Here is a 25,688-nt window from a genome sequence, read left to right on the forward strand (position 1 = left end):
TATTGCATTACATCCCTTAAACGTGGAATCTAAAAGGAAATGATACAAATGACCTTATTTAAAATAGAAACAGACTCACAGACTTAGAGAATGAATGTATGGCTGCCAGGAGGGAAGAGAAGGAGGAAGGGATAGTTAGGTAGTTTGGGATAGACATGTATACACTGCTATATTTAAAATGAATAACAAGGACATACTGTAGAGCACAGGGAACCCTGCTCAACGTTGTGTGGCACCCTGGATGGGACGGGAGTGTGGGGAAGAATGGATACACGTGTGTGACTGAGCCCCTTTGCTGTGGAGAAATCTTGGACTCTTACACAACACTTACAATCTGCCAGAAACTCCTGTTGCTTCTGTTTAATAACAAGAATTACACTTCTCACTACCTCCAATGTTAGTTACTTGGTCGCAACTACATAATCTCTCATCAGGATTATTTCCAGGGCCACCTCAGACCCTGGACTGTCAGTGTGTGACTGAGCCCCTTTGCTGTCCACTTGAAACTATCACAACATTGTTAATTGGCTGTATTCCAATACAAAATAAAAAGGTTAAAAAAAGAATTTATGTGTTTTGTTTTTGATGAACTACCAATAATGCCAAGCATGTAAAGTGAAAGTGAAAGTGAAGTCATGTCTGACTCTTTGCGACCCTGTGGACTGTAGGCCACCAGGCTCTTCCGTCCATGGGATTTCCCAGGCAAGAATACTGGAGTGGGTTGCCATTTCCTTCTCCAGGGGATCTTCCCAACCCAGGGATCGAACCTGGGTCTCCTGCACTACAGGCAGACGCTTTAACCTCTGAGCCATCAGGGAAGCCCATAGCATGTAGCAGGCTCCCAATTAATATTTGCTGAATAAATAAATGAATGAACAAGTGACTGAATCAGATGCAGCTCAGGAGATGGAGGAACATCTCACTGAAAGAAATCTGGATCTCTGGGTAACTTCATAGAGCAAAGCTATCTGTCAGCATTGGACTCCTCATGCCTAGCCTGTTTTGAGAGAAATAAAACTTTCTATATTGTTCAAGCCATTTATGTTGTATACTCAGTTCAGTTCAGTTCAGTCGCTCAGTCATGTCCAAATCCTGTGACCCCATGAATCGTAGCACGCCAGGCCTCCCTGTCCATCACCAACTCCTGGAGTTCACTCAAACTCACATCCATCGAGTCAGTGATGCCATCCAGCCATCTCATCCTCTGTTGTCCCCTTTTCCTCCTGCCCCCAATCCCTCCCAGCATCAGAGTCTTTCCAATGAGTCAACTCTTCACATAAGGTGGCCAAAGTACTGGAGTTTCAGCTTTAGCATCATTCCTTCCAAAGAACACCCAGGGCTGATCTCCTTTAGGATGGACTGGTTGGATCTCCTTGCAGTCCAAGGGACTCTCAGGAGTCTTCTCCACTGGAAAAACCATAGCCTTGACTAGACGGTTCTTTGTTGACAAAGTAATATCTCTGCTTTTTAATATGCTGTCTAGGTTGGTCATAACTTTCCCTCCAAGGAGTAACCATCTTTTAATTTCATGACTGCAGTCACCATCTGCAGTGATTTTAGAGCCCCGAAAAATAAAGTCAGCCACTGTTTCCACTGTTTCCCCATCTATTTGCCATGAAATGATAGGACTGGATGCCATGATCTTAGTTTTCTGAATGTTGAGCTTTAAGCCAACTTTTTCACTCTCCTCTTTCACTTTCATCAAGAGGCTCTTTAGTTCTTCTTCTAAGCTTTCAAATTTCACATCATCAATGTACACAACAGACGCCAAAAGAAATAGTACCCAAGCAAGGCAATGAAGAAAAACTATCAAGATAATCTAGACAGATATGTGGGGTTGAAAAAATGCTAAGAATAATTACTTTCTGAAATTAACAAAATCTTACCATATTTAATGGAGTAAATAAAAAATGAACCAAATCTGCAGCACTAGGATTCTGGATGTGAGATTTCAATTTGGCCTGTAAGATTAAAAAAGCAGGCAAACACATTACTGCAATGTAATCAGGCCAAAGACAGACATTCAAAAAGGTTCAACCTAGACTCAAAAGAAGAGGTTTTGTTACTAGTTTCACCTTTGGAATATCAATTAGCAAGCACTGAATTAAATTAGGAGAATTTCATTTTAAAAATTAGAGTCATCCTTTTTTGGTCAAGTGTCTTAGATGTATAAGTTTTGCAATTTGCTATTCTAATTAAAGGCAAATAAAAACACATACAAAAAAATCTACAATAACAGTTTAATCTCTTAATTTGATCAGGTACATCCTGGCTAGACTCTGATCTCTTTCATTTGTTGCTTCAAATAGTACATAAATAAATTTCACTTACCAGAAGGTTAAATCCATGTTTAAACTTTTGGAAACAGTCCACAAATGCATCAGGAGGTGGAGGTTTTGCCCGCAGTGTTAAAACACCCTCTAAAGAATTAAATAGGAGAAGCGGGTAGATGAGGGCAAAGTTCCAAGAAAACTTAATCGATGAAAAGAAAACACATTTATGTTTGTAAAGTTTGATGATCACATCGGATATCATGCTACCTAGTCACCTTCCCACTTCTCATAGACTGACTATAACAAATTAAGATCACCCAACCCTTGAAATGGATTACTGTACTCTTAGGCGCTACCAGATTACTCATCAGGTTCCATAAATTTATACTGTAGCCCTTCTACATGCTAATCACTGTGTTTATCACCGTGAAGACTATAAAAATGTGTAAGTTGTATAAGTTACACATCCTACTCCTAAGGCCCTAAAAATCCATAGACGATATGAATCAGATAAGTAAGAGATGTGTCAACTGAGGCTACAAAGAGACTACAAATGAGGAAATGTATACTTAAGGATGTGTCCTGGGAAAAGCAGTTTTTAGATGGGATTTGGAAAGTTTGTTCCAGGGCAGTTTGGTAAGAAAAACATCATGGTTGACTAAAAGCAGCATTAGCAAAAACATGGAAAAAGGAAATAGTCTCTATGTGAAACAACAAACAGAAAAGCAAAGACACATGAGAATGGAAAAGTAGATCAAGGTGAGACTGTGAATGACCTTGACCACCAGGGTGAGGAGTCTGACTTATATAAACAATAGAACATGGGATTAACAAGCTTTTCAGCAGAAAAAGTGAAGTAACTGCCTTACACCTTTAAGAAGAATGTCCTCACAAAACGGAAGACTAGAGGCTTGAAGGTTGCTTAGAAAGCTGGGTAAAAAATGAGGTACCTTGAGGCAGCTGCTGGATATGAAACTGAAAAGGGAAAAATACTTTATACAAGAGAGGCTGAAAAAATAAAATCAATGTTGGTTATAAACTAAAGAATGGACTCACAAAAAAATCTATGGTTCTGAATTTGGATGACCAAGAAGATGGCATACCCTTTGTAAAGAGTACAAGAGCAACAAGTACATCAGAAAGCAATAATACTGAATTTCAGAATATATGAGGTAAAGTATATCCACATACATACTTCTAGAAGACAGGTCTACTGTTACATGCTTATGATATAGACAGAGCTAGAGAAAGACGTGGAAGTCATGTGTAATGAAAAGGATATTTATTCTTTTCTTATATATTTCCATCTATACCATTTTGTTACAAAATTATAATTTTATGTATCTTGAAAGGGAAGGAAAGGGAAAGGGAAGTCACTCAGTCGTGTCTGACTCTTTGCAACCTCATGGACTGTAGCCTACCAGGATCCTCTGCCCATGGGATTTTCCAGGCAATAGTCCTGGAGCGGATTGCCATTTCCTTCTCCAAGGGATCTTCCCAACCCAGGGATCAAAGCTGGGTCTCCCGCATTGTAGACAGACACTTTACCGTCTGAGCCACCAGGGAAGTCCAATATATCTTGAGGTCATTTTAAATAACTGAACTACAGCATATGTAAAAACTGCTTGAAGGTGACCTGACTGTTTGGAGTTTTGTGATAAAAAATTAAAATTCATTGACATTTTTAACTATTTTAATAAGCAGAGTCAATCCTTTAATTTAACAAAATAATGAGGTTCTATATTTATAGTAAAATTTAAATATGAGAAGAATGGTGCTATGACTTTAACAGACATTATCTTTACAATGACTAACAAAAACTATAGACAGATGGCCACTATTGAATGAGTCTCTAAATAATTTAGGCAGAATGACTTAGAGTCTTTCTTTTTTTTCTTTTGGCCTTATGCCTATTACATATGTTTTAATATTTACTTATAACTTTTTCAACTTTTTGAGGTAATATCTATACTTTTACAACCTTTTAAAAATGTTTTTGATTTTACAGTTTTTTTTTTTTTTTTTTTTTGACTTTTTACAGTACATTTGGATGCTTGGGGCTGGTGCACTGGGACGACCCAGAGGGAGGGTATGGGGAGGAGGAGGGTTCAGGATGGGGAGCACGGGTATACCTGTGGCGGATTCATTTTGATGTTTGGCAAAACTAATACAATATTGTAAAGTTTAAAAATAAAATAAAATTTAAAAAAGAAAAAAAAATAGAGTCTTTCTTTACTGTAGCCAAACTGGGACCAAATGGGCTATTCCCCAGGTTTATCGTACTCTCCGCCTACATCACTGGTTCTCTCAACACCAAAAAAGGGATCTTGGTCTCTGGTCAATGGAGTCCTGTTTAACAACTCTGAAGTGCCAGCTCTGCCTAGCACTGGCATTCTGAGTGGTTCTTTAGAAGGTTAAGAAAATCCAACTTACCTCCTGGTCCTTTCTTTTTACCTTTCTTAGCTTTCTTCCTTTTAGAAAGCTCAGAAAATGCTTCAGCTGCTTTTTGGAGTTTTGTGATAAAAAATTCAATGTCATCCAAAATGTGGTTTAAGATTTGCTGAAATTAGAAATTACAGAATAAACTATAAAGCAGAAGAAAACTATTTTTGCCTTAGCTTTACACTGTGAAGGAAAATCAGAAAGTTTAAAAGAAAGAAAAGACAAAGCAACACTTCCCACATATAAATTTCAACTTTATCACTAATTCTAAGAAAAAGTATTCAACTAGCATACCTGTGGCTAAAGTCTAACATTTACATTTTTATTTAGTTTTATTTTATTCTATTTTCAACATCATAAAGAAAACATTCACAACATATATTCAGATTAACTATTTTCAATGACTCTAATTTTCTCATTGTGTTCTTCCCACATAAAGTCAGTGGGGGGGGGTGGTTCTAAGAAAATAGTTTGTTAGAATAGCACTAGCATTTCAGTTTTTCTAATAAATTTCCCAATAAAGCAATGACAATATTATTTTTCAGGACTAAGGGTATATAGAATGCTGTGATAACCTAACACACACATTCATAATGTGTAATAATAGGCATTACTAAGAGTTTCTACAGGGTAAAGCAGAATTAATGATGCACTATGCTTTCACAGATCATGGGATCAACTTCAATTATACTATATATTATATCGTATATTATATTAATATATACCGTATATTATACATACTATAGTCTTTCTTGACTTCTTTTTATGTGTGAAACTTGGCATTCTTTTAAAGACTAAAAACTGAGATTAAATAAGCTTTTGAGTATTAAATAAACCTTTAAGTGTTAACAAGTAACACTGTAATATAAAAATTAAATTTAAAACTCTAAAGTCCTTTAAGTATTTGTTTCCCAATAAGCTCAGAACATAAGTAGTGTATAAAAAGCAATTATACTGACATTATATTTTATAATTATGTCACAGGGCAGTGTCATTTTGCCAGGAAATTACTATAGAGAAATCAAAATCAATATAGCCTTATCTTTTATAAAGTATTAAAATATACTTATCTATCCTTAAGAAGTGCCACCTAACTTTTATCTTTCAGGCATTATAAAATATTTTAGAATAAATTCCAGGAAGACAAATTAAAAAGATATTCTAATTATAGATTACAAACTACAAGAAAAGAAAAATCCCTCAAATCTTGACAATTCAACTTAAACTCCTTTGTAAACCAGTTAATATCCTAGTTCTATCACAGCCATAGTCTACTAGCTAAATATTGGCATAAAGGCAAAAATTGTTAGAAAAAAAAATAATTCAAAGGTCATAGCCACCACTGTAAAGAAAAAATATAGTTTCCACAAAATATCTTGATTTAAATCAACTTAACTTTTTCTGTTAATATTTTTTCTCTAAAAAAAGAAAGCCAATGACCTAATGATGACTATTTCACTTACCACATCTCTATCAATGCGGGCTGCCATCATCTCAGGTGTTTCTTCCTGCTGGTAATAATTTCTCTGTTTCTCAACTAAAGAAAAGAAAATCATACATCTTTCAACCTATTGCTTAAGTGATACCAATATAGATAAGCAGACATGCAAGCTGTCTAGAAAAGAGTGTCACTGGCAAAAGTAAACACTTGCAATGGATACAAAAATCAAAGCTGTGCTCATCACCTCTGGCCTGCACCCTCGCCACTAGCACCTCTGACACACATCCTCACCACCCTCACCCTCACCTCTGACATTCATTCCCACCACCACACTTGACAGAGCTGAAGTACCAGCCTTCCATCTGCATGGTATTGATTTACTCTGTAATGTCCCCTCTATTCTCTCTCTTCTAACGTCAGATGCCTGTGGAAACAAGCCCAACTTAGTGCCCTTTAATTCCTACAGAAGAAAAAATTTACACGTTTTTTAAGCACCAATTTCTTAAAAGGGGCCAACTAAGTTCTAAGTTTTAAAGCTCCTCATTCTCATACTTTCTAACATCGTGATAATAGTAAAGCTTTGGGTCTTCTGATAGTAAAGGGCTTCTAATATTCCACTTGTAATTAAGCTTAAAGCCCACAATGTTGGGCTCATTCTCATTTGAAGCTATATGCTTTAAAAGCAGAAATACCTACAAGAATTTGCAAACTGAAGAACAAAAGTCGCGAGATATTATGTTAGCTCAGCTGACTAGGGCATGATAATCAGTATCATTATCTGAACTCCTTCCAGCTACAAGACTGTTAACACTTTCAATTAACACAGATACTCATTCCAAGATTTCTCAGTAGATGAAGTGAAAGAAAAAGGGATGGATGGAACAGGAGAACTGCATCATCACTAAATGGAAACACAACTCATGATGGATCCTCATGGCTCATCATGTTCAATACAGAGAAGTGCAAAAAATACTGCAAACTGCTATGCCTCCTCTATGCCTAACTTTACCCTTAAATGGAATATTCACCAAAAAAGAAAAAAAAAATCACTGAGTCTTACGAAACTTAATCAGTACAATTTCCATATATGAAATCTAGCCAGTTAGCTGCTGTTTTTACATGCGGTTGGCTGCTATCTTGGTTATAGGTATACTGGGCAACAGTAAAGTTGAAGCTGAAATATAGGTATTAGGAACTCTGCTGCTGTGTTCCCAAAATACCATTTGGAGGACACAGTGAAAGATATGCAGTATTTCTCGGAGTTTTTCATAGTCTGAGGCACTGCTAGGAACGCGATGCAATTGCCACTATTCTACAGAGATCTCTCGTGGAGTCAGGGCAGAGCTATGGCTACATGCGTGCCTGCATGCTCAGCTGTGTCTGACTCTTTGGGGCCTGTGGACTGTAGCTGCCAGGCTCCTCTATGCATGGGATTCTCCAGGCAAGAATACTGGTGTGGGGTGCTGTTTGCTCCTTCAGGGGATCTTTCAGACCGAGGTATCAAACCCAGGTCTCCTGCACTGGCAAGCAGATTCTTTACCACTGCACCACCTGGGAAGGCCCAAGAGCTATGTCAAGGATCCGAAGAAGAAATCATCCAACCGAAGTCAGCTGGAGCCTTCAGGCGAGCAGAGAGATACTCTTCTTAGAGGGCTTTCAACTACAAAGTGGCCTGGATCCAGGCGGAACTTCATATGGTAAGCAGTGTGTTCTGTTTGACCTAGTAGTAAACTAGAAGTTCTGAAAAGCTTAACTAACTATAACTTAATAGATGAGACTGTACAGAGTACTTTAGACAACATCTAATGAGGGACTTCCCTGGTGACTCAGACTGTAGAGTCTGCCTGCAGTGCAGGAGACTGGGATTCGATCCCTGGGTTAGGAAGATCCCCTGGAGAAGGGAATGGCAACCCGCTCCAGTATTCTTGCCTGGAGAATCCCATAGATAGAGGAGCCTGGTGAGCTACAGTCCATGGGGTCACAGAGTCGGACATGACTGAGTAACTAACACACACAATGAGGGCTCAGAAATCCCTGGGAATAGATTTTTCTTGTTGTAAATTATAGGTTTGATAGATGTTCTTATAGGTTTATTCAGAATATCTAAAAAACTTAAGGTGTCTTATCCTTCTTCAGCTTCAAGGAAGACCATTTTGACCTCTCTCAAAATAAAATCCACATCTCCTCTACCAAAAGAGTAACAATAGCAAGATTACTGTAAGTACACAAGAAATAGAAAACACTATAAAATTCCATTTAGCATTTTAAATACAAAGTGGAAATGTATATAAAGTGTTATAAAGTTATAATAACTAATAATTATGCTACTTTATTTTTGAAAAATGGATGCTTCAAAGATTTCTTTCTTTCATCTGTTTGGTAGCTGGGCTTATATGTAAACTGAAAATAGCTTTAAGGACACAAGAATTTAAATAATATGGAAAGTGATTGATAAAAATGAACTCAATTTGGCAAAAATGACTACCTACTATTCTGTTCCAGGTACTATCATATGCATTATTCCCTTTCAGATTCACAGAAACATATGAGTTTAACTCATTTCCACTCTGCAAGTGAGGCATAACTTTTAAGGTCCCACAGGTATATCCCAGGCTTACCCCAGAGCCTAAATTTTGGTTCACCAGACTCAAAGGACAGTCCAGTATCACTCATTTTGTAAATTAAGTTTTGTAGTTTAACTACACTGCTAGATATTCTCATGAATGATGCTTTACTAGGTAAAGAGTAAGTGATTTAAGTAGTCACACTGAACTAGGAGGTAAAAGAATTGACGCTATGGTCTCCATCAAATTCAGACTCACCAGATCACAATTTATTTACCCTTAAAATCAAGAGATTGGACCAAGCATATGTTAAGGCATTTTCCAGTTATACAAATTTCAAACATAGTGAAACATTCTGACATATATTACAGTATGTTCTTTGGTACGGTTACAGACATGGGACCCATTAGGTAAATTTACATGATGGTGAATGCAATTTAGCCCTTTTCCACCTCCCTATCCCCTGTCCTGACATCCTGCCCTTGTAAACATGAACAGTTTGTCCAAGAGAGGACAGTGGTAAGATAACAGTAGTGGAAAGAACTTTGAAGTATTATCATTAAAAATATTGATCTAAATTATATAAAATATTAAAATATTAAATTTATATTAAAATATTATATTAAGTGTAATATATTATATTTAAATATATTTTATAATATTAAGTATATTAAAATATTCTATTATCATTCTTTTAATTGTTAGTTGAGTCAAACTCCCTCTTGGAGTGCTTTAAAAAGAAAAGACTCTAACACTAGATTTATTAAGACTGGTCTTAACTCTTAGAGACAATAATCTTATAAAGCTCAAGGTTTAACTTTTCTTTACCTAAGATCTATTTTTACAAAACTAACCTCAAGTTTCAGCTTAGAAATCAGCATCAGAGGCTGAAAGCAAGAACTGGGTCACAACTCAAAGTAAATGTTCAATAAGTACCAATCCCTGGAAGTACTCACAGTCTGCTTGGTCAGCTGCCAACGCGGACCAGGCTGCCACTCGACTCCTAACGTCCACCTGGGTCACAGTGCCAGGGGGCACGGGGGCAGGAGCTTTGGGTGGAGGTGGTATACCAGGGTCTGCTTTGGAAATCATCCTGAAAACAGATGAAAACAAACTGAATTTTTACCATCTCTATTTCTATAACACATCAGTTCTCTCAGTTTTATGTATTAGTTCTTTAACCTCTAGAAGTATGCCTTGGGGTAGAAAAACAAGGATTTCTTAACCATTCCATATTATGTATATTTATAAATGTATATGAAAAGTATAGAACATTTTCAGTTCAGCTGAAAACCACGTTTAATGTATTTTTTGGGTCTCCTATGATTAGCAAAGAGTATTAACAAAACTAGAGTCCTAATATCTATTTATATTCCGTTAGGCTATCTTCCCTTAAAATGCCACTCTTTTGTTCATGAGTCTCTAGGACAACAGAAGTGGGAGAAGCCACACCAGAGAAATACCAGAATTATGGGGAGAAAAGCCATGCGCGCGCGCACACACACACACACACACACCAACAACCCTTGGAAAGCAAATGAGCTGAGATTACAGACTGTAATCTGTAAAACATGATAACATACCTTTGCTGAAAATATTTTAATTTTTAAAGAAAAAAAAATGACTCAAATAAAAACCAATTCTAGCCCTTAATTTCTTTTAATGCTTTTACCTTAAGACATCAAGCCGCCTCTTCTGCTTCCCTCCTTTGCTGTCACTGATCGCGCTCTCAACATCTTCACTAATTAGATTTGCCTGCAACAAAAGACAAGTTACCTGGGAGGTTACGGATTTCTTTATCTTGGTATGTAGGTTAAAACAGAAAGAGGGATTATGCGCACTGTCCAAATCAATAAATGTCTTGATGCAAAAGAAAAGTGACTTTTTAAAAAAAAATCTGCTTTTGAAACATGACACTTGTTTTTTTCAGTGAACTCTGTAATGAAAGGATTCGAAAATGGAAGGAATTTTTAAAGATTATTTCATCCAGACTCCTTTAATTAAAAAAAAAAAAAAAAGCTACACTTGTATAAAAGCAAAGAGAAAAAGGATTTGCATATGTTGAAAGTATAATCACATGCTGAAAATGTAACTGGGTTAATACCTCTGCCTGGGAAGAGGTGGAGGAACCGTAAGTACCAGCATACACAGCAGCATCCCTCCCCTCCCCCATTCTCACCATCCACAGGGCACCCATTAACCGTGGACATACATAACTCAGTTCCAGCAGAGCCACTCCCTCAGTTTAAGACAGCCCTGTCATCACTAGGTGAACCCCAACACTTGGCTGTAACCCTTGTGATAACCCTTTTATTCTGTCACTTTAGGTTAATAAAATTTAGCTTTCTCCAAAGGAATGATATTTCTGATATTCTTCCAACAAGAGCATTTGTCTGATATGGTTTTCTTGGGAACCAATGTGAGATTAGCAGCTAAGAAGTTTGTTTGGTTCTGAGGTTTATTTATAGGACTTCCCTGGTGGCTCAGAGGGTAAAGCGTCTGCCAACAATGCGGGAGACCTGGATTCAATCCCTAGGTCAGGAAGATCCCCTGGAGAAGGCAATGGCAACCCACTCCAATACTCACAAAGAGTCGGACATGACTGAGCGACTTCACTTATAGCCAGTGATTATTACTGTATATCACATTCTTGCTGGGATATATTCATCTCCTATTTTATGTCTGCTTGTTCTCTGTAATTATGTATGTTTTCCCCAAATACACACACACACACACACACACACACACACACACTCACACACACATTGTTATTTAGTTGCTAAGTCATGTGCGGCTCTTTACAACCTCACAGACTGCAGGCTGCCAGGCTCCTCTGTCCATGGCATTTCCCAGGCAAGAATACTGGAGTGGCTTGCCATTTCCTTTTCCAGGGGATCTTCCTGACCCAGGGATCAAACCTGCATCTCCTATGTTGGCAGGAGGATTCTTTTACTGTGGGGCCACCAGGAATGCTCCCATATACACACATACACACATAGTTATATATTATATTCTTTACCATAGGCACAGGTAATCATAAAATTTTAGCAGTGAGGCGACACTTAAAGATCATATAATCTTTTCTTGTTTTATAATTAGTAGAACTGAGGAATACTCATATGATGATTTGGCCTAGGTCACAGAACTATTAAACGAGAATGTTAATGTGTCCTAGTCCAGCTTCACTTGGGTAAGAACGTTCTAGTTTCAGGAAGAATGTCTAGGAGTCCTGAATTTCCTATGGGTAGGGTGTGGAGTTGGCTATCATATTTCCAAGAAAAAATTTACACTGAGGTGGGCAGGAGCATTGTATAAAGTTCCATGATAAAGAAAGGTTAAAACTCAAAAGGGAAGTTGTAAGAAACTACATATATCATTGCATTTATATTTCTAATGGGGCAAGGGAAAAAATCCATCCCAAATGTGGAATATGGCACCAGTGAGTACATGCATAGGGCTGTGTGGTGGTCCTTGAGCTTTTAAGCAGGACAAAACAGCATTCAGTAAATCTGTTTTGGACCCATCAATATCATCATGCCCCAACAAATAAAGCAAGCCCTTTATCCTCAAAACTGGAATCCAGAAACTTCACTCAGTCCATAACAGGGAGAGATTTTCGAGCACTGAGACATATAGCAGATTTAAAATGTCTTTAAGCATAGCTCTCTGTGTTTAAAATGTTTGAATTAAATTTCACTGTTTTCAGAGTAAAATGTCCATCTTAATCCTTACTGATGTAACAAATCTAACCTTGCAAAAAAAATTCTTAATGCGTTTTATGACTTTACAAAGGAAACATATGAGAAGTCGAATGAACATACAAATTATCTATTGCCACAATTCTTTCAAGTAAGAAAGTCATTTATTTAAATAAATTTTTCAGAAAGTCATTTATGACATAAATTGAAATAAAAAGAAAATTATAAAATATACTATTTATAGTCAATCTTAATTTACCTATCATATTTTAATGTCAAAGAATTACAGAAAAGATCAAATGACACTTTATGCTAATCTCCCAACATTTCTTTATAAGAAAAAGAATATATTGTGTGTATATATTACACACAATCAAGTGGTAAATCACTGTTCTTGGCAAAGTAAAAATCAACTCAATTAAAAACGATTTCCCTTTTAGAGAAATCAACTCATGAAATAAAGATTCAAGGTTGCAGATAAATTCTAATGTCCAATAAAGCATCACAAATTACAATCATTTGAAAATTACAGTGTACTTTGAAATATAAATCTTCAGGATATGGCGTATTATTACCAGTATAGTAACTATGCTCAACTCTTTTCACATTATGACCTGGGGATTACATAACTTGAGCAATTATTCAAGTCACATAATTGAACAGTAATCCTTAAATCAGTACCATGGAAAACGTCCAAATGTTTCACTGCAATAACCCATGCTATGTGATTGGTGCCAGCATAAAACAGAATAAAACAGATGACATGGTTATTGTCTGTGAAGCATGATTTTTGAAGAATCAATCTTTAATTATAAGTCCAAGTCCCTCAGTGAAGAATTTAATGTATTATCTGCACAGTTTTTAAATAAACAGAATGCATCTTATTTTTTAAATAACACTCAATCTTCTCTTTATTTACTTAGCCTAAACATCCTAGGGAAGATACTGAGGTGTTTTCCTTACAAAACTGTAAGAAACTAAAAATCTAGTACCTAGTAGCCATGTGATTTGGAGAAGGCAATGGCACCCCACTCCAATACTCATGCCTGGAAAATCCCATGGACGGAGGGGCCTGGTAGGCTGCCGTCCATGGGATCGCTAGGAGTCAGACACGACTGAGCGACTTCACTTTATTTTTTCACTTTCATGCATTGGAGAAGGAAATGGCAACCCACTCCAGTGTTCTTGCCTGGAGAATCCCAGGGACAGGGGAGCCTGGTGGGCTGCCGTCTATGGGGTCGCACAGAGTCGGACACAACTGAAGCGACCTAGCAGCAGCAGCAGCAGCCATATGATTGAAGGAGGTAATCAAAGCTAGAACATCTGCTTAAAGGGAGAGAAAATTCACCAGTCTTTTACCTTAATCTCATCACACTGGAAAAGATGAAGGTCTGGCTTGCTCTGGGTTGGCTCTTTGCACACCAGGGCAAGAATCGAATCATAGCTACAGGAGTGCATCACAGCTTGGCAATGCTGAATCGTGTTCAAAGGAAAATTCTCCAATTCATTCTAAAAAGCAAAAATACAACTTGCCTTACTTTTCATTGGATATATAAAATCTGCTCCACAAAGAGCTCTAGGCAACATACCAATAATTTTTAAAAGTATGCAAACCACACTGACAATGAACAGTAGTAAACACAGAAAATATGGAGGATGAGTAGGTACAAGGAGACAGAAAAGACACCACCCTGGGCTAGAGGAGGAGTGAGAGAAAGAGCGAAAAAGATGGAAATATTTAATAAAGGGATGTGGTTCTGTTCTTAATAAACAGAAACCTGAAATTATCAGTACTGATTTCCTAAGATTATGGGAAAGAGAGGATGCCTTTAAGAGAAAAATAGGTAAACTGAGGCCTCTTTCCAAAGTTATTATCCATCTTACCTGGTATTCTTTTCCCCGTGGCTCTATAATATCAAGGTTTTGCTATGTTTTGTTTTTACTTGAATATTATAGTCAAACTCTCAGTTTTTATCTTTAGTAATCACAAATGTTAAGCTAAGAATAATACATCATTTGTACACTTTTTATTTCAGTGAATCTCTGAGATGGAAAAATTCACTATGTAAGTTTTTCCAGCCAAAAATGTCAAACATCAGGGTTAGAAGAATCTTGCTAAAAAATACATTCTTTGAAATGATTAAGCTATTTGGTCATATGAAATTGAATAGCTTCTAACCAATAAAAAGGCATGCCAATAAGACCCTGATAGATCAAATAATTACTTCTGAAACAAATTAGTTTTCTTTTTTTTTAACAAATTAATTTTCTGTTCATAATAATAACAAATTCTTTGTTAATGAGATACATTTAAGGTGGTTATCCTAACATGAATGGCCTTACACAAATAGCAAGCAGTGTCATGATGTAATTGATGGGAGAAATGGTGGCTTTTTATAAGTAAACAAAATCCAATATCCCTGATAACTGGAACATAAAAAAAAACAACAATAACTTTTATTATAGACAGCACATATACACAGACATCATACTATAAATTGATTCTAAGCCCTCATTCCTTGGGACCCAGAAAGGTGAAACAAAAAATGCACATTCCATTAAAACAGAATGTAATTTCTAGGCCACACCAGGGAGATAACAATTTTCTTTCAAAATAAATTAAATAATATCCCTTCTCTATAACTACTTGAAACTAGGAGGATTAGAGAAGCTCCCGGGTGTTATTCTCTTACAGAATGCAATGGGTGAGATGAAAGAAAGGGCAGATTTTACACCTTACTCCTATCAGAATACCTTAACATGATTACAAAAGTTATTTTCTTTATCTTAGCAACTCAAATGTCTACTAGGTGATGGGGCTCAGAAAAGGCCTCTTTTAAGAGCTCCAGCATCTTACCTGACTACCTGTGTGAAAGAAAGGTACCCGGTGTTGACCTGGTGGAAGCTGAGGCACATACACACCAACTCCTTCACCCCAATTCACTCACTGGGGTTCAAACCACAACACTTGGATATGGCTTGGCCTAGCATATAATTAACATATGTCTTAAAGAATAGTGCCCTATAGGGGCTTTAGTTTAGTGCTATGTATTTTTTCCTCACTTCTTCCACCTCATCATATATGGTTAAAGAAACATTGTATCCTTCTATATCTAGTTTAAAAACATGATTTTGCATCCCTAAAGTATATGGAGAAGGACATTTTTCCTTCAAATTCACTGACAAGAGTATTTTATGGTGCCAAATATTTACCCATTTTCAAACAATCTGACCTAACGTGAACATAAATATTTTTAGACTTTCTTGAAAATAAAATAGCATATGTTTTTCAAACTTGCCTTTGATTCTAAATCGATCAGGCTCACAGCTTTCTCATCCACCTGAAGAATCATATCTTGAGTCCATACTTTGCCCTTAGCATCGAGCAATTTCAGCTTCCTTATTCCATCATCAACAGTTATCATAGCATCTTTCCGATCCAGAACAAAGGTGGTCAAGTGCTTATGATTGAGAAAGAAAAAACATATCACACATAGTCTCTTAGTAAACATTTTCCCCCCAAAATTGTAAAGTTAACCTAACTGAAGTCAGCTAGTAAAGGGGAGGAAAAGGCAATGGCACCCCACTCCAGCACTCTTGCCTGGAAAATCCCATGGATGGAGGAGCCTGGTAGGCTGCAGTCCATGGGGTCGCTAAGAGTCGGACACGACAGAGCAACTTCCCTTTCACTTTTCACTTTCATGCATTGGAGAAGGAAATGGCAACCCACTCCAGTGTTCTTGCCTGGAGAATCCCAGGGACGGGGGCTGCCGTCTATGGGGTCGCACAGAGTTGGACATGACTGAAGTGACTTAGCAGTAGCAGTAGCAGCAGTAGAGGGGAAAGACAAAGATTGGGTTGGTCAAAAAGCTCATTCAGGATTTTCACACCTCTTATGTGAAAACCCGAAGGAACATTTTCACCAACCCAATATAAAGTACTTTAGAACTTCATGGGAACCTTACTGGGATAATAAAGTCAAAACAGACTTTTGACGAATAGAGGAAATGATGCCTTGAATCATAAAATATCTAAATCTGTGTAATACTGAGCCTTGTTGAACTAGACAAACATGAGAAAAACAAACTTTAAAGAGCTTAAATAACATGCTCTTTATTTAATCCATTTTATTACATATTGGTTATTTAGATGTTGAACAACAGAACAACAGTCTACAAACAAGCCTGAAAACTATAGATACTGGTAGTCGAGAGCAGCAACAGCAATTCTAGTTTGCAACAAGTGTCAAACTTTTCACTCTACTGAAACAAAACTTTAAATTTCATTAAGCATGCTTGAGGAAATAGAAATCTAAAAACAGGAGCAATTTAAAAATTATTCCCTAATTCAATATTTTCTATTATAATAAGCAAAGTTCACTCAAATAGATTGCAATTAAGAGCAAGTATCTTAAAAGACAGCAATAGAGGGAAAATTTTAAAAAAAGAGAGCATTGTTTAAACAGAACTTGCAATAACTTTAGACAAAACCATCAAGGTTTATTTCAAGAAGAGTCCATAATATAAAATAGAAGTCTTTGTTCTGTTTTTAACCAAAAAAAGGCTGATAATGATAAATGAGTAGTTATTTTAATTTATTCTCCATGAAAACAGATTAACTAGATACTTTTATATTTAACATCTGTTTTTAGAAAATCTAAAAGAAGAATTTCAACCCAATTTACAACATCATAGACATGAAATAAAACATCGCTCTGATTTTACTATCAATTTTTATGTGCCTCAAGCTTCATTCTACATTGTAGCAAACATCAAAGTATCTTACTTCAACACGGTATTGGGATATATCTGACACGCTGCTGACACTGTCCCGTGCATAATTCTTCCTTTGTTCTGGAAAAGAAGTTTAAAAAGTTGTTATTTACCCATGAATAGGCTGAACTTCATATAGCAGTGTCTCATGGCCATCTCTAAAACTAGTCTATCTCATATATAAGTACAGTAGTTGACAAGTCACCATTGTGTGGTTATCTGAAAATACTCATTATTCATATTCAATGAAAAAGTCATGGAAAAGCTTACATGAAATGTAAAAATGATCTGACCAACATAAATGATCATAATCCCAAAAGTTAACAAGATTATTCATGTGTAAGGAAAAAAGTTTTTTCATCTAAAGATGTTATTAATCAGGGACGTCCTCTTGACCAGAAAAGAGAAAAATCTGGCTTGTAAATTTCATCTTTTAATGCACTGAGAACAAAATGGAACTGCAAATACGGTCATGGATACTGTATTATATGAGTTAGGCTACATTATTAAAATAACAGACACTGCAAGGCACACGTTTCACCATATCCACACTAGGGAGCAGGTTAGAGGAGATTCAAAACATGATTCAATCACACTCAATGCCATTTAACTCTAATATTCACACATCTACAGAACACAAATGTGATACTCAGAACTGTAGGTATAAGCTGTTAGAAAAAAATAAGAAAGTTAGGTAGAAAGTTACTGCACCAACTAAATAAAAAGCAAAAAGCAACCTGTTTTTCTTTTGCAAAATGCTGCAAAACCAAAATAAAATATGTGACGCCAATATTTTGTACTTGTTGCTTTCTAATCAAGCAACTTGATCATTTGTAAATTTGGGGTTGCCTGATTTTTTTTTCCTGTGGTGAAAAAAACTCTAAGTGGGAAGCAGGAAAGTTTGGATTATCGCCTTTGTCTCTTGTCACTAAGGAGGAGACTGATCTTGGCAAAACTCTGCATTTCAGCACCCTTATTGTAAATACGAGGGTTAAATAAGCTCACGTTTCATGATTCCTACAGCACTAACATTTATTCTCTTTCTGCCTCTGTCTCTACCTCTCTCATATAAACACACCTTAGCTTTCCTAATAACCATGTTTTTATCCAAATGTAAACGTGTTTGTTTCAGGTAATATAGAAATTTTCTGATTTTGCTACAGCAGAAATTGAAAAGTTCTGCTGAACATAAAAGCAAAGTAAGTACAAAAATACTAACTCAGAAAGTTAATACATAGGATTTTTTAAAACGATAACTTTCGGTTTCACAATACCCATGAAAGTTACAACTTTTCATTTACATTTTTCTTAAAGCTTAGGTGAGAATATAAATGCCTTTTATTAAATCACTCTGATATTATTCCAATACATTCTGATTTTGCTTTTGCAGCATGAAAGTTATTTACTAAAAATGGGCACACTATAACATTCACCATCTGCTACCTTTCTTTTTTTGTTTGGACGATGATCTGAAGAAGTATGATCCATCTGGTCCTACCAAAACAATGTCACCGAAAAGAAACATCTGATTTCACCTTAAATATTCTATTCCAGTATGACAAAACATAAACCTTAATTTACACCTTTTTAAGACTGAACAACCATAATTTTTCTGATTATTAGCCAAGGTTTAATCAATGAGAAATATGAACAAATGGATACTTGATGATAACTCTTAACCCATGATAACTCTTAAAAAGTCAATATTTAATTCAAGGACACGTCTGAGAAAAACACTTTTAGAAAGAACCAGTATTTCAGAATCACCGGTTCATCATATTCTAACACAATTCTCCATGCCCAACTCAGAACATGAGGGCGGTTCTGTTTCCTTTTGTCTGGCCTCAGGACCATAAAAGAAATGGCAGCGGTTGCCATGGTCTCCAATATCGATATGGCAACCCTGGGATATTCAAATGCTTGACTGAGTTTTTCAGTTAAGTGAATGGCAAACACAATTGAAGATAAAAACTATTAGATGTTTTGTAATTAAATATTCTCATTACAAAACAATAAAACTTTGTTCCCCCAAATTTCCCTACACATAGTTTCTCAATCCTACAGAAAAATACTTTACAGAAGTAGAAAACACTGTTTGATAGCATTCATAAACAGTGTGATGCTAACTGAAAGATAAGGTACCATTCCTAATATTCTAAATTAAGGATCCATTGTAGGAATTTCTAAGCTCTTTCTCTCCAGTGTTATACAATAAATAATATGTATGTGTTACAAGAAATCACCTTTTAAAAATCCTAAAAATGTGTAAATGCCATAAAATGGATTTACAAATAAACTAGTAGTTTCAGTGATTTAAGGCAATGAATAAAAGTTACTATGAACATTTTAATAGGAAATTTTGAAATAAAGCTCCTAAAAGGCAATTAGAGTAACATTTATTTTTTAAGAAAACCATATGTACTCTCAAGTACAGCTGTAAATAGTAATTATGCTCCTAAGCCTGAAATATCTCACCCACAGCTCTAAAACAGTACGGAAAGCCTCAATAAAGTCACCATGATACTTAAGATAAAGTCTCTACCGAGGTTCATCACTTTCTCTAAGAAATGGTTCTCAACCTCGGCTGCACATTAGAAAAGGAACTTTAAAAAACACTGCACGCCCTCCCCCACCCACACTGCATAGCCCAGGATTCTAATGTAGTTGGTCTAGGATGCAGTCTGAGTATTGGGCTTCGTAAAAGCTCTCCAGGAAATTCTAATTTTTTTCATTCTAATTCCAAGGTTGGAAACTACTATTCCAAAATCAGTACAAAGGCCAACTCAACTACCACCTCCTAAGGTGAAGTTTTTTTCTTTCCAAATTAACAGTGTAAGTCATGGTCAAATAGTCTCTCTCTCGGATACAATTAGAGTTAGGAACAAACTCTGCTTGATTGTAGTGCCACTGATGGTGTTTCGCTGTTTTTTGTAATGGCTTTATTCCATGGACCAGAATATACAAACCCAAAGGATGGAATTAGGTGGCTTCAGTTAGCAAAGATGGAAATTCTTTATGCATTATTTTAGTGTTATTGAGCTGATACAGTGCCGTGAAAACTGCTATTTCACTTCTGGACCAGGTAGTTAAACTTAGGTTTCAGTGAACTTTGGATGATTATCATGTATCACTATAGGTTCATCAAATCTAACAGATGTATTCCTCTGAAGGTGGCTGCTGACAGTGGAGGAGGCTAGGCTGTGGGGGTTTATGGAAAATCTTGGTACTCCTCAATTTTGCTGTGAACCTAAAACTGACCCCAAAAATGTCTTAATTTAAAAAAAAAATAGGTTTCACTTAACTCTTCAATGAGTACAATGACCACTATAACAATACTCAGGTCTCAGTATTTACACCTAATTCTCGTTTGCCTATATTGCTGTTTACACATAAGATGGCAAGATTTGAAACAGCTAATATTCAGAAAATTGTTATTTTCTCTTTCTCTGAAAACAAATTGTTATTTTCTCTTTCTCTGAAAACAAAGTGCCGCTCAAAAAGTAAGAAATTGGTTATTAAAAAGAAAAAGTGTAACGTGAAAGTGAAACTCACTCAGTCGTGTCCGACTCTCTGCGACCCCACGGACTATATACTCTGTGGGATTCTCTAGGCCAGAATACTGGAGTAGGTAGCCTTTCCCTTCTCCAGGGAATCTTCCCAACCTAGGGATCAAACCCAGGTCTCCTGCATTGCAGGTGGATTCTTTACTAGCTGAACCACCAGGGAAGCCGAACATAAAAGCAGCTGCCAAGTACTCCTCTAAGTAAAACAATGGGTTATTGTTCATACTACTTTACGCTTATAGAAACTTTCAGCCATAGGAAAGGAGAACTCCTTTCCCATTATTTTAGTGTTTAATTTCTGTACAGGAGAGGTGGCTTAGCAGGAATCAGTAAGAAGTAGTGAGTAATAATTACAAGCTCTCATGATGTAGGCAACTATAAGCAAGATTGACAAATCAGTCTTTTTTTAATATAAATTTATTTATTTTAATTGGAGGTTAATTACTTTACAATATTGTATTGGTTTTGGCATACATCAACATGAATCTGCCACAGGTATACACGTGTTCCCCATCCTGAACCCCTCTCCCTCCTCCCTCCCCAAACTATCCCTCTGGGTCGTACCAGTGCACCAAGATCACTTTTAGAAAACAAACAAGGTCATTTTTACAAAACCACATTATTTAAGAATTCATTTTATTGCCTGGTGCAACAAGTTGTTAAAACAGCTCATCCCTCAAAGGAGGAAAAAAGCTTTAAAATTTTCAAATAACATAGAAAAATTCCTAAATTGTCTTTTTGAGTCTCATGCACTTTGACATACTCTATGAAGCTGGATGTTGACTCTAACACTGCCCAACCTCCTGGTAATATATAGTCAAGAGCCTTTTATTTACAGTTTTTAAAAATGTTTTTTCTTAAACTATGTATTTTTTTCAACTAAATTACACCTTGTCAACAATGAGGATGGAAAGAAGAGAAGTGGGTTTTAACCCTTTGGTGCCACCTGAATTTATAAGACCTCTCCTAGACTTCAAATGGGACAATTAAAGAGACTAATAATTCCAAACTAAGAACTGAAAGAAAAAGAAAGATAAGAACAAAATGGAAAATATGTGGGTCAATATCTATTAAGAAAAGTGGTATACTGTTTGTAGTAGCCAGGACATGGAAGCAACCTAGATGTCCATCGGCAGATGGATGGATGGGAGAGCTGTGGTGCATATACACAGTGGAGTATTACTCAGCCATTAAAAAGAATGCATTTGAAGCAGTTCTGATGAGGTGGATGAGACTGGAGCCTATTATGCAGAGTGAGGTAAGCCAGAAGGAAAAACATAAATACAGTGTACTAACACATATATATGGAATTTGGAGAGATGGTAGCAATAACCCGGTGTACGAGACAGCAAAAGAGACACTGATGTATAGAACAGTCTTGTGGACTCTGTGGGAGAGGGAGAGGGTGGGAAGATTTGGGAGAATGGCATTGAAACATGTAAAATATCAGGTAAGAAGCGAGTTGCCAGTCCAGGTTCGATGCACGATGCTGGATGCTTGGGGCTGGTGCACTGGGACGACCCGGAGGGATGGTATGGGGAGGGAGGAGGGGGGAGGGTTCAGGATGGGGAACACGTGTGTACCTGTGGCGGATTCATTTTGATGTTTGGCAAAGCTAATACAATTATGTAAAGTTTAAAAATAAAATAAAATTAGAAAAAAAAATGTAAAAAGAAAAAAATGGACAAATATATGAAACATTGGTTTCCAAGACACTATGTCTCATGAGGAGAGGTATTGCTCCATCCCAGATTCCTGCCCATGGAAGTCAATTCCAGTACTGGCAGGCGCAGCAAGGAGCTGATTGTCTGTTATCTGTCTAGCAGATGCGTGTGCTATACCCATTCCCTCACCAGGATAGTGTCATTGGGGTCTTGGGGCTACCTAGCCTCAATGCCATACCCAGAAGCAAAGAGACTAAAGAGACAGTGCAATTATGGCTGATCACTAGAATTCACATCACCTTCCTCCATGGTAGTGGGGAGATGACCTTCTACCCTACCTTATGTCAATAAAATAAAACAACACAGCACAAAAAAAAAAAAAAAAAAAAAGAAAAGTGGTATATTTGAGTACATGAGTTGAGCACTGTGTAAAAATACAGCAAAGTTTACAGTCAGTTATACAGAAATGAAGCATACAGATAACAGATTACTGATGCTCACTTTACCAGTACCTCCATAAAAACAAAAAAGAAAAGCAAGAAAAAAAACAAATATACCTTTGCACATGTTAACATCACAACAGTATTCAAACTTCAAGTAAAATGAAACGTGAGAGACTGCCTGTCATATTTATCTTTTACTCCATCACCGCCCAACAATATAATAAATGTAGGTCATGACAATAAAGTATTACTAACTGGTAATTCTGTGAAACATATTTTTCTGGTGACAGGAGGACTTTAAACAGCTGATTAGTTATGCCAAGTTGTTATATTCCAAACTTAGCTCATTTAAAGGAAAGTCACTTTTCGAGGAAGTTCAGCTGTTCAGAACACAGCAAAGAACCCACACTTAAATAAAATAAGCCCTCTGAGTGGGAGACAGAGATGTCACAATATCTAATGTTAATATTTACACATTTTAATGCCTCTATTCCCTACTTACAACCTATGTGTAATACTCACAAGATTTCCTATTAGTTTCTTAGCCTACATATATCAAAAGCAAAGCTAGAAGCAGGCACGTTACCAACAAAGGACAGTTCACCTGACTTTATTAAAAATGCTTGGGACCTAGCCACACAGGAATATACAACAGCTTCAAATACTCCTAAGGGAAAAGATCCCATATAATTTGGTGTAAAGTTAAGGAATGGGCTTCCCTGGTGGTTCAGTGGTAAAGAATCCACCTGCCAATGCAGGAGACATGAGTTTCATCCCTGGGTCAGGAAGATACCCTGGAGGAGGAAATGGCAACCCACTCCAGTATTCTTGCCTGGAGAATCCCATGGACAGAGAAGCCTGGCAGGCTACAGTCCATGGGGTCGCAAAGAGTTTGACAGGACTTAGCAGCTAAACAACAATAACAGCAACAAAGGTAAGGAATGCAGTCTCTGAGCGTCTCACAGTACACACGCTGGAGTATGCGCCACTGACCCTCTGAGTCATGGACAAAGGGTTACAGGAGCCACGCCCCAACAGAAGGGAATGTCTAAGGCTTTTTACAAGCATTTCCCTTAAAAAAAGACTTTGACAAGCAGGCTAGCTGGAAAAAAAATACATAAAATTTTCAATTCCCTGATAATGGCAGCCAAATGAAATGTTACCACTGTGAGATAAGAAAAGAAAGAAACTGTAGAAGAGAGAAATTAATATGTATTTCCTACTTATGTTGTCAGGAACTTTATTGATGCAGAGCCTCTCACATGCTGGCTTTAAAATTTCTTGTATAATAATGAATAAATGACAGTTTAGGGTGATTAAAACTGCCGCACAACTTAACCATTTTCCTCGAATAAATTAAAGAATATAGCTAGAAGAAGCAAATTTATTATCATAATTGTGCAGTTCACATTCATAGGACTTATGAAAAAATATTTCTAGTGATAGCTGGGATGCAAACTTTAAAATATATGATGAAGATTACCTCTTATTCCTGGCAAAGTATCACTGAGATGAGATGTATGACATCATTTGGAGTTAACAGTAAAATATTAAATTTGATGCATCTGAGAACCCATGACTAAAAGTTACCGTCCTATACCCTTCCTCACTACTATGATGGGTTCACTACTTCTATTTTTTCATATACACAATATTATATGTATATGAAGCACTATTATCATCATTTCTATTTTGCAGTTGAGGGAACTGGGACCAACAGATTAAATCGTTTGCTCAAAACGGCGGCCCTTTTGGTAGAAGTGCTATGATTCAGCCATGGATCACGTGGCCCCCCAAACCCATGCACTGCCTCTCTGAGAGAGATACTGAAGCAGTCATAACGGTGCATTATGGTGTCAGACTGAAAAGTGTTCTCATAAAAAAGACCAAGCTGCATGAAACTCCTGACACAGGCTGTAGCCTGTGCTCGGTACATAAAAAACAGTGGTCATTACCGTGAAACTCATGTTGCAGCATGCTAAATAATGCCCACACATCCCAGAGGAATCCATGTGCCACCCATGAAGGCGAGTGAATTCTTAAAAGATTTATTCAACTGGTTTAATCATCAAAGAGGATAAATCTTAAAGGTATACACTGTGACACAATAAATGACATTACAAATCTCTCCTTTACCAGCATGTTAATTACAAAAGAAAAGTTAAAACTATGCAGTTTGGGAGGCTAAACAGTCCTAAAATTAACTAAATATAGTTAGAGCTTCCACTGGAATTTTATTCCAGTTGAATAAACTAGAGGAGGTTTGTTCAAAACCTGGACATGTTTCTATGCTGCCATTCATCCATGTAACCATTCATCCCATTCACTCACTGCATTTACTGGGAACCTGTCAGAGGGAAGGCATAATGGACATGTGTGTCTTTGTGGACAATGTGCTGAGAGGGAAAGCTGAGTATTAGCTACAAGGAGGAGTGAAATGTTACCTGCAACTTCAAGAAATTTAAAACCCTCTGACATCTAAGCCTAACACACTGCTGAGTCTTCTTTCTTCCTGATGATTGCCTCTTGCATTTGCCTGTTTCCATCACTCTATTTATGTCTTCTGTTTACCTATATGCTGCTCATTTTTGTCACACTACCCCAAATTAACTGTTATTTTTTTTTCCTTACAGTCAAGATTTTTAAATTTATGTTATTTTGACAAATTACCTCACCTTAGAAAGGAGCACCGGTTTGCTTTATATGTAAAAAGGGGGGAATAAAAATTTACTACTTAAAAGCTAAAGATTCAGTTCCTAGGTAGGAAGACTCAATATCGTGAAAATGACTATACTACCAAATGCAATCTACAGATTCAATATGATCCC

The 25,688-nt window shown here is 36.7% G+C and overlaps 1 protein-coding gene and 1 non-coding gene across 7 annotated transcripts in view; both read right to left on the reverse strand.

The window, feature by feature from the left end:
- Positions 1-25,688, reverse strand: part of EPS8 (EGFR pathway substrate 8, signaling adaptor) — a 196,986-nt gene that overhangs the window by 41,864 nt on the left and 129,434 nt on the right. For all 6 annotated transcript variants that reach the window (XM_070371150.1, XM_070371146.1, XM_070371147.1 and 3 more), the window contains 9 exons: positions 17,204-17,271; positions 15,718-15,879; positions 13,778-13,927; positions 10,393-10,475; positions 9,677-9,813; positions 6,179-6,252; positions 4,707-4,833; positions 2,332-2,420; positions 1,887-1,961 (listed from right to left, as the gene is read on the reverse strand). In XM_070371150.1, the coding sequence (XP_070227251.1) occupies positions 1,887-1,961; positions 2,332-2,420; positions 4,707-4,833; positions 6,179-6,252; positions 9,677-9,813; positions 10,393-10,475; positions 13,778-13,927; positions 15,718-15,843 (861 nt within the window). In that variant the 5' untranslated portion in view covers positions 15,844-15,879; positions 17,204-17,271. The remainder of the gene's footprint in view (positions 1-1,886; positions 1,962-2,331; positions 2,421-4,706; positions 4,834-6,178; positions 6,253-9,676; positions 9,814-10,392; positions 10,476-13,777; positions 13,928-15,717; positions 15,880-17,203; positions 17,272-25,688) is intronic.
- Positions 747-818, reverse strand: TRNAY-GUA (transfer RNA tyrosine (anticodon GUA)). Its single transcript has one exon. It is a non-coding gene; the product is annotated as a tRNA-Tyr (tRNA).

Source organism: Bos mutus, chromosome 5 (assembly GCF_027580195.1).
Source record: "Bos mutus isolate GX-2022 chromosome 5, NWIPB_WYAK_1.1, whole genome shotgun sequence".
NCBI lineage: Eukaryota > Metazoa > Chordata > Mammalia > Artiodactyla > Bovidae > Bos > Bos mutus.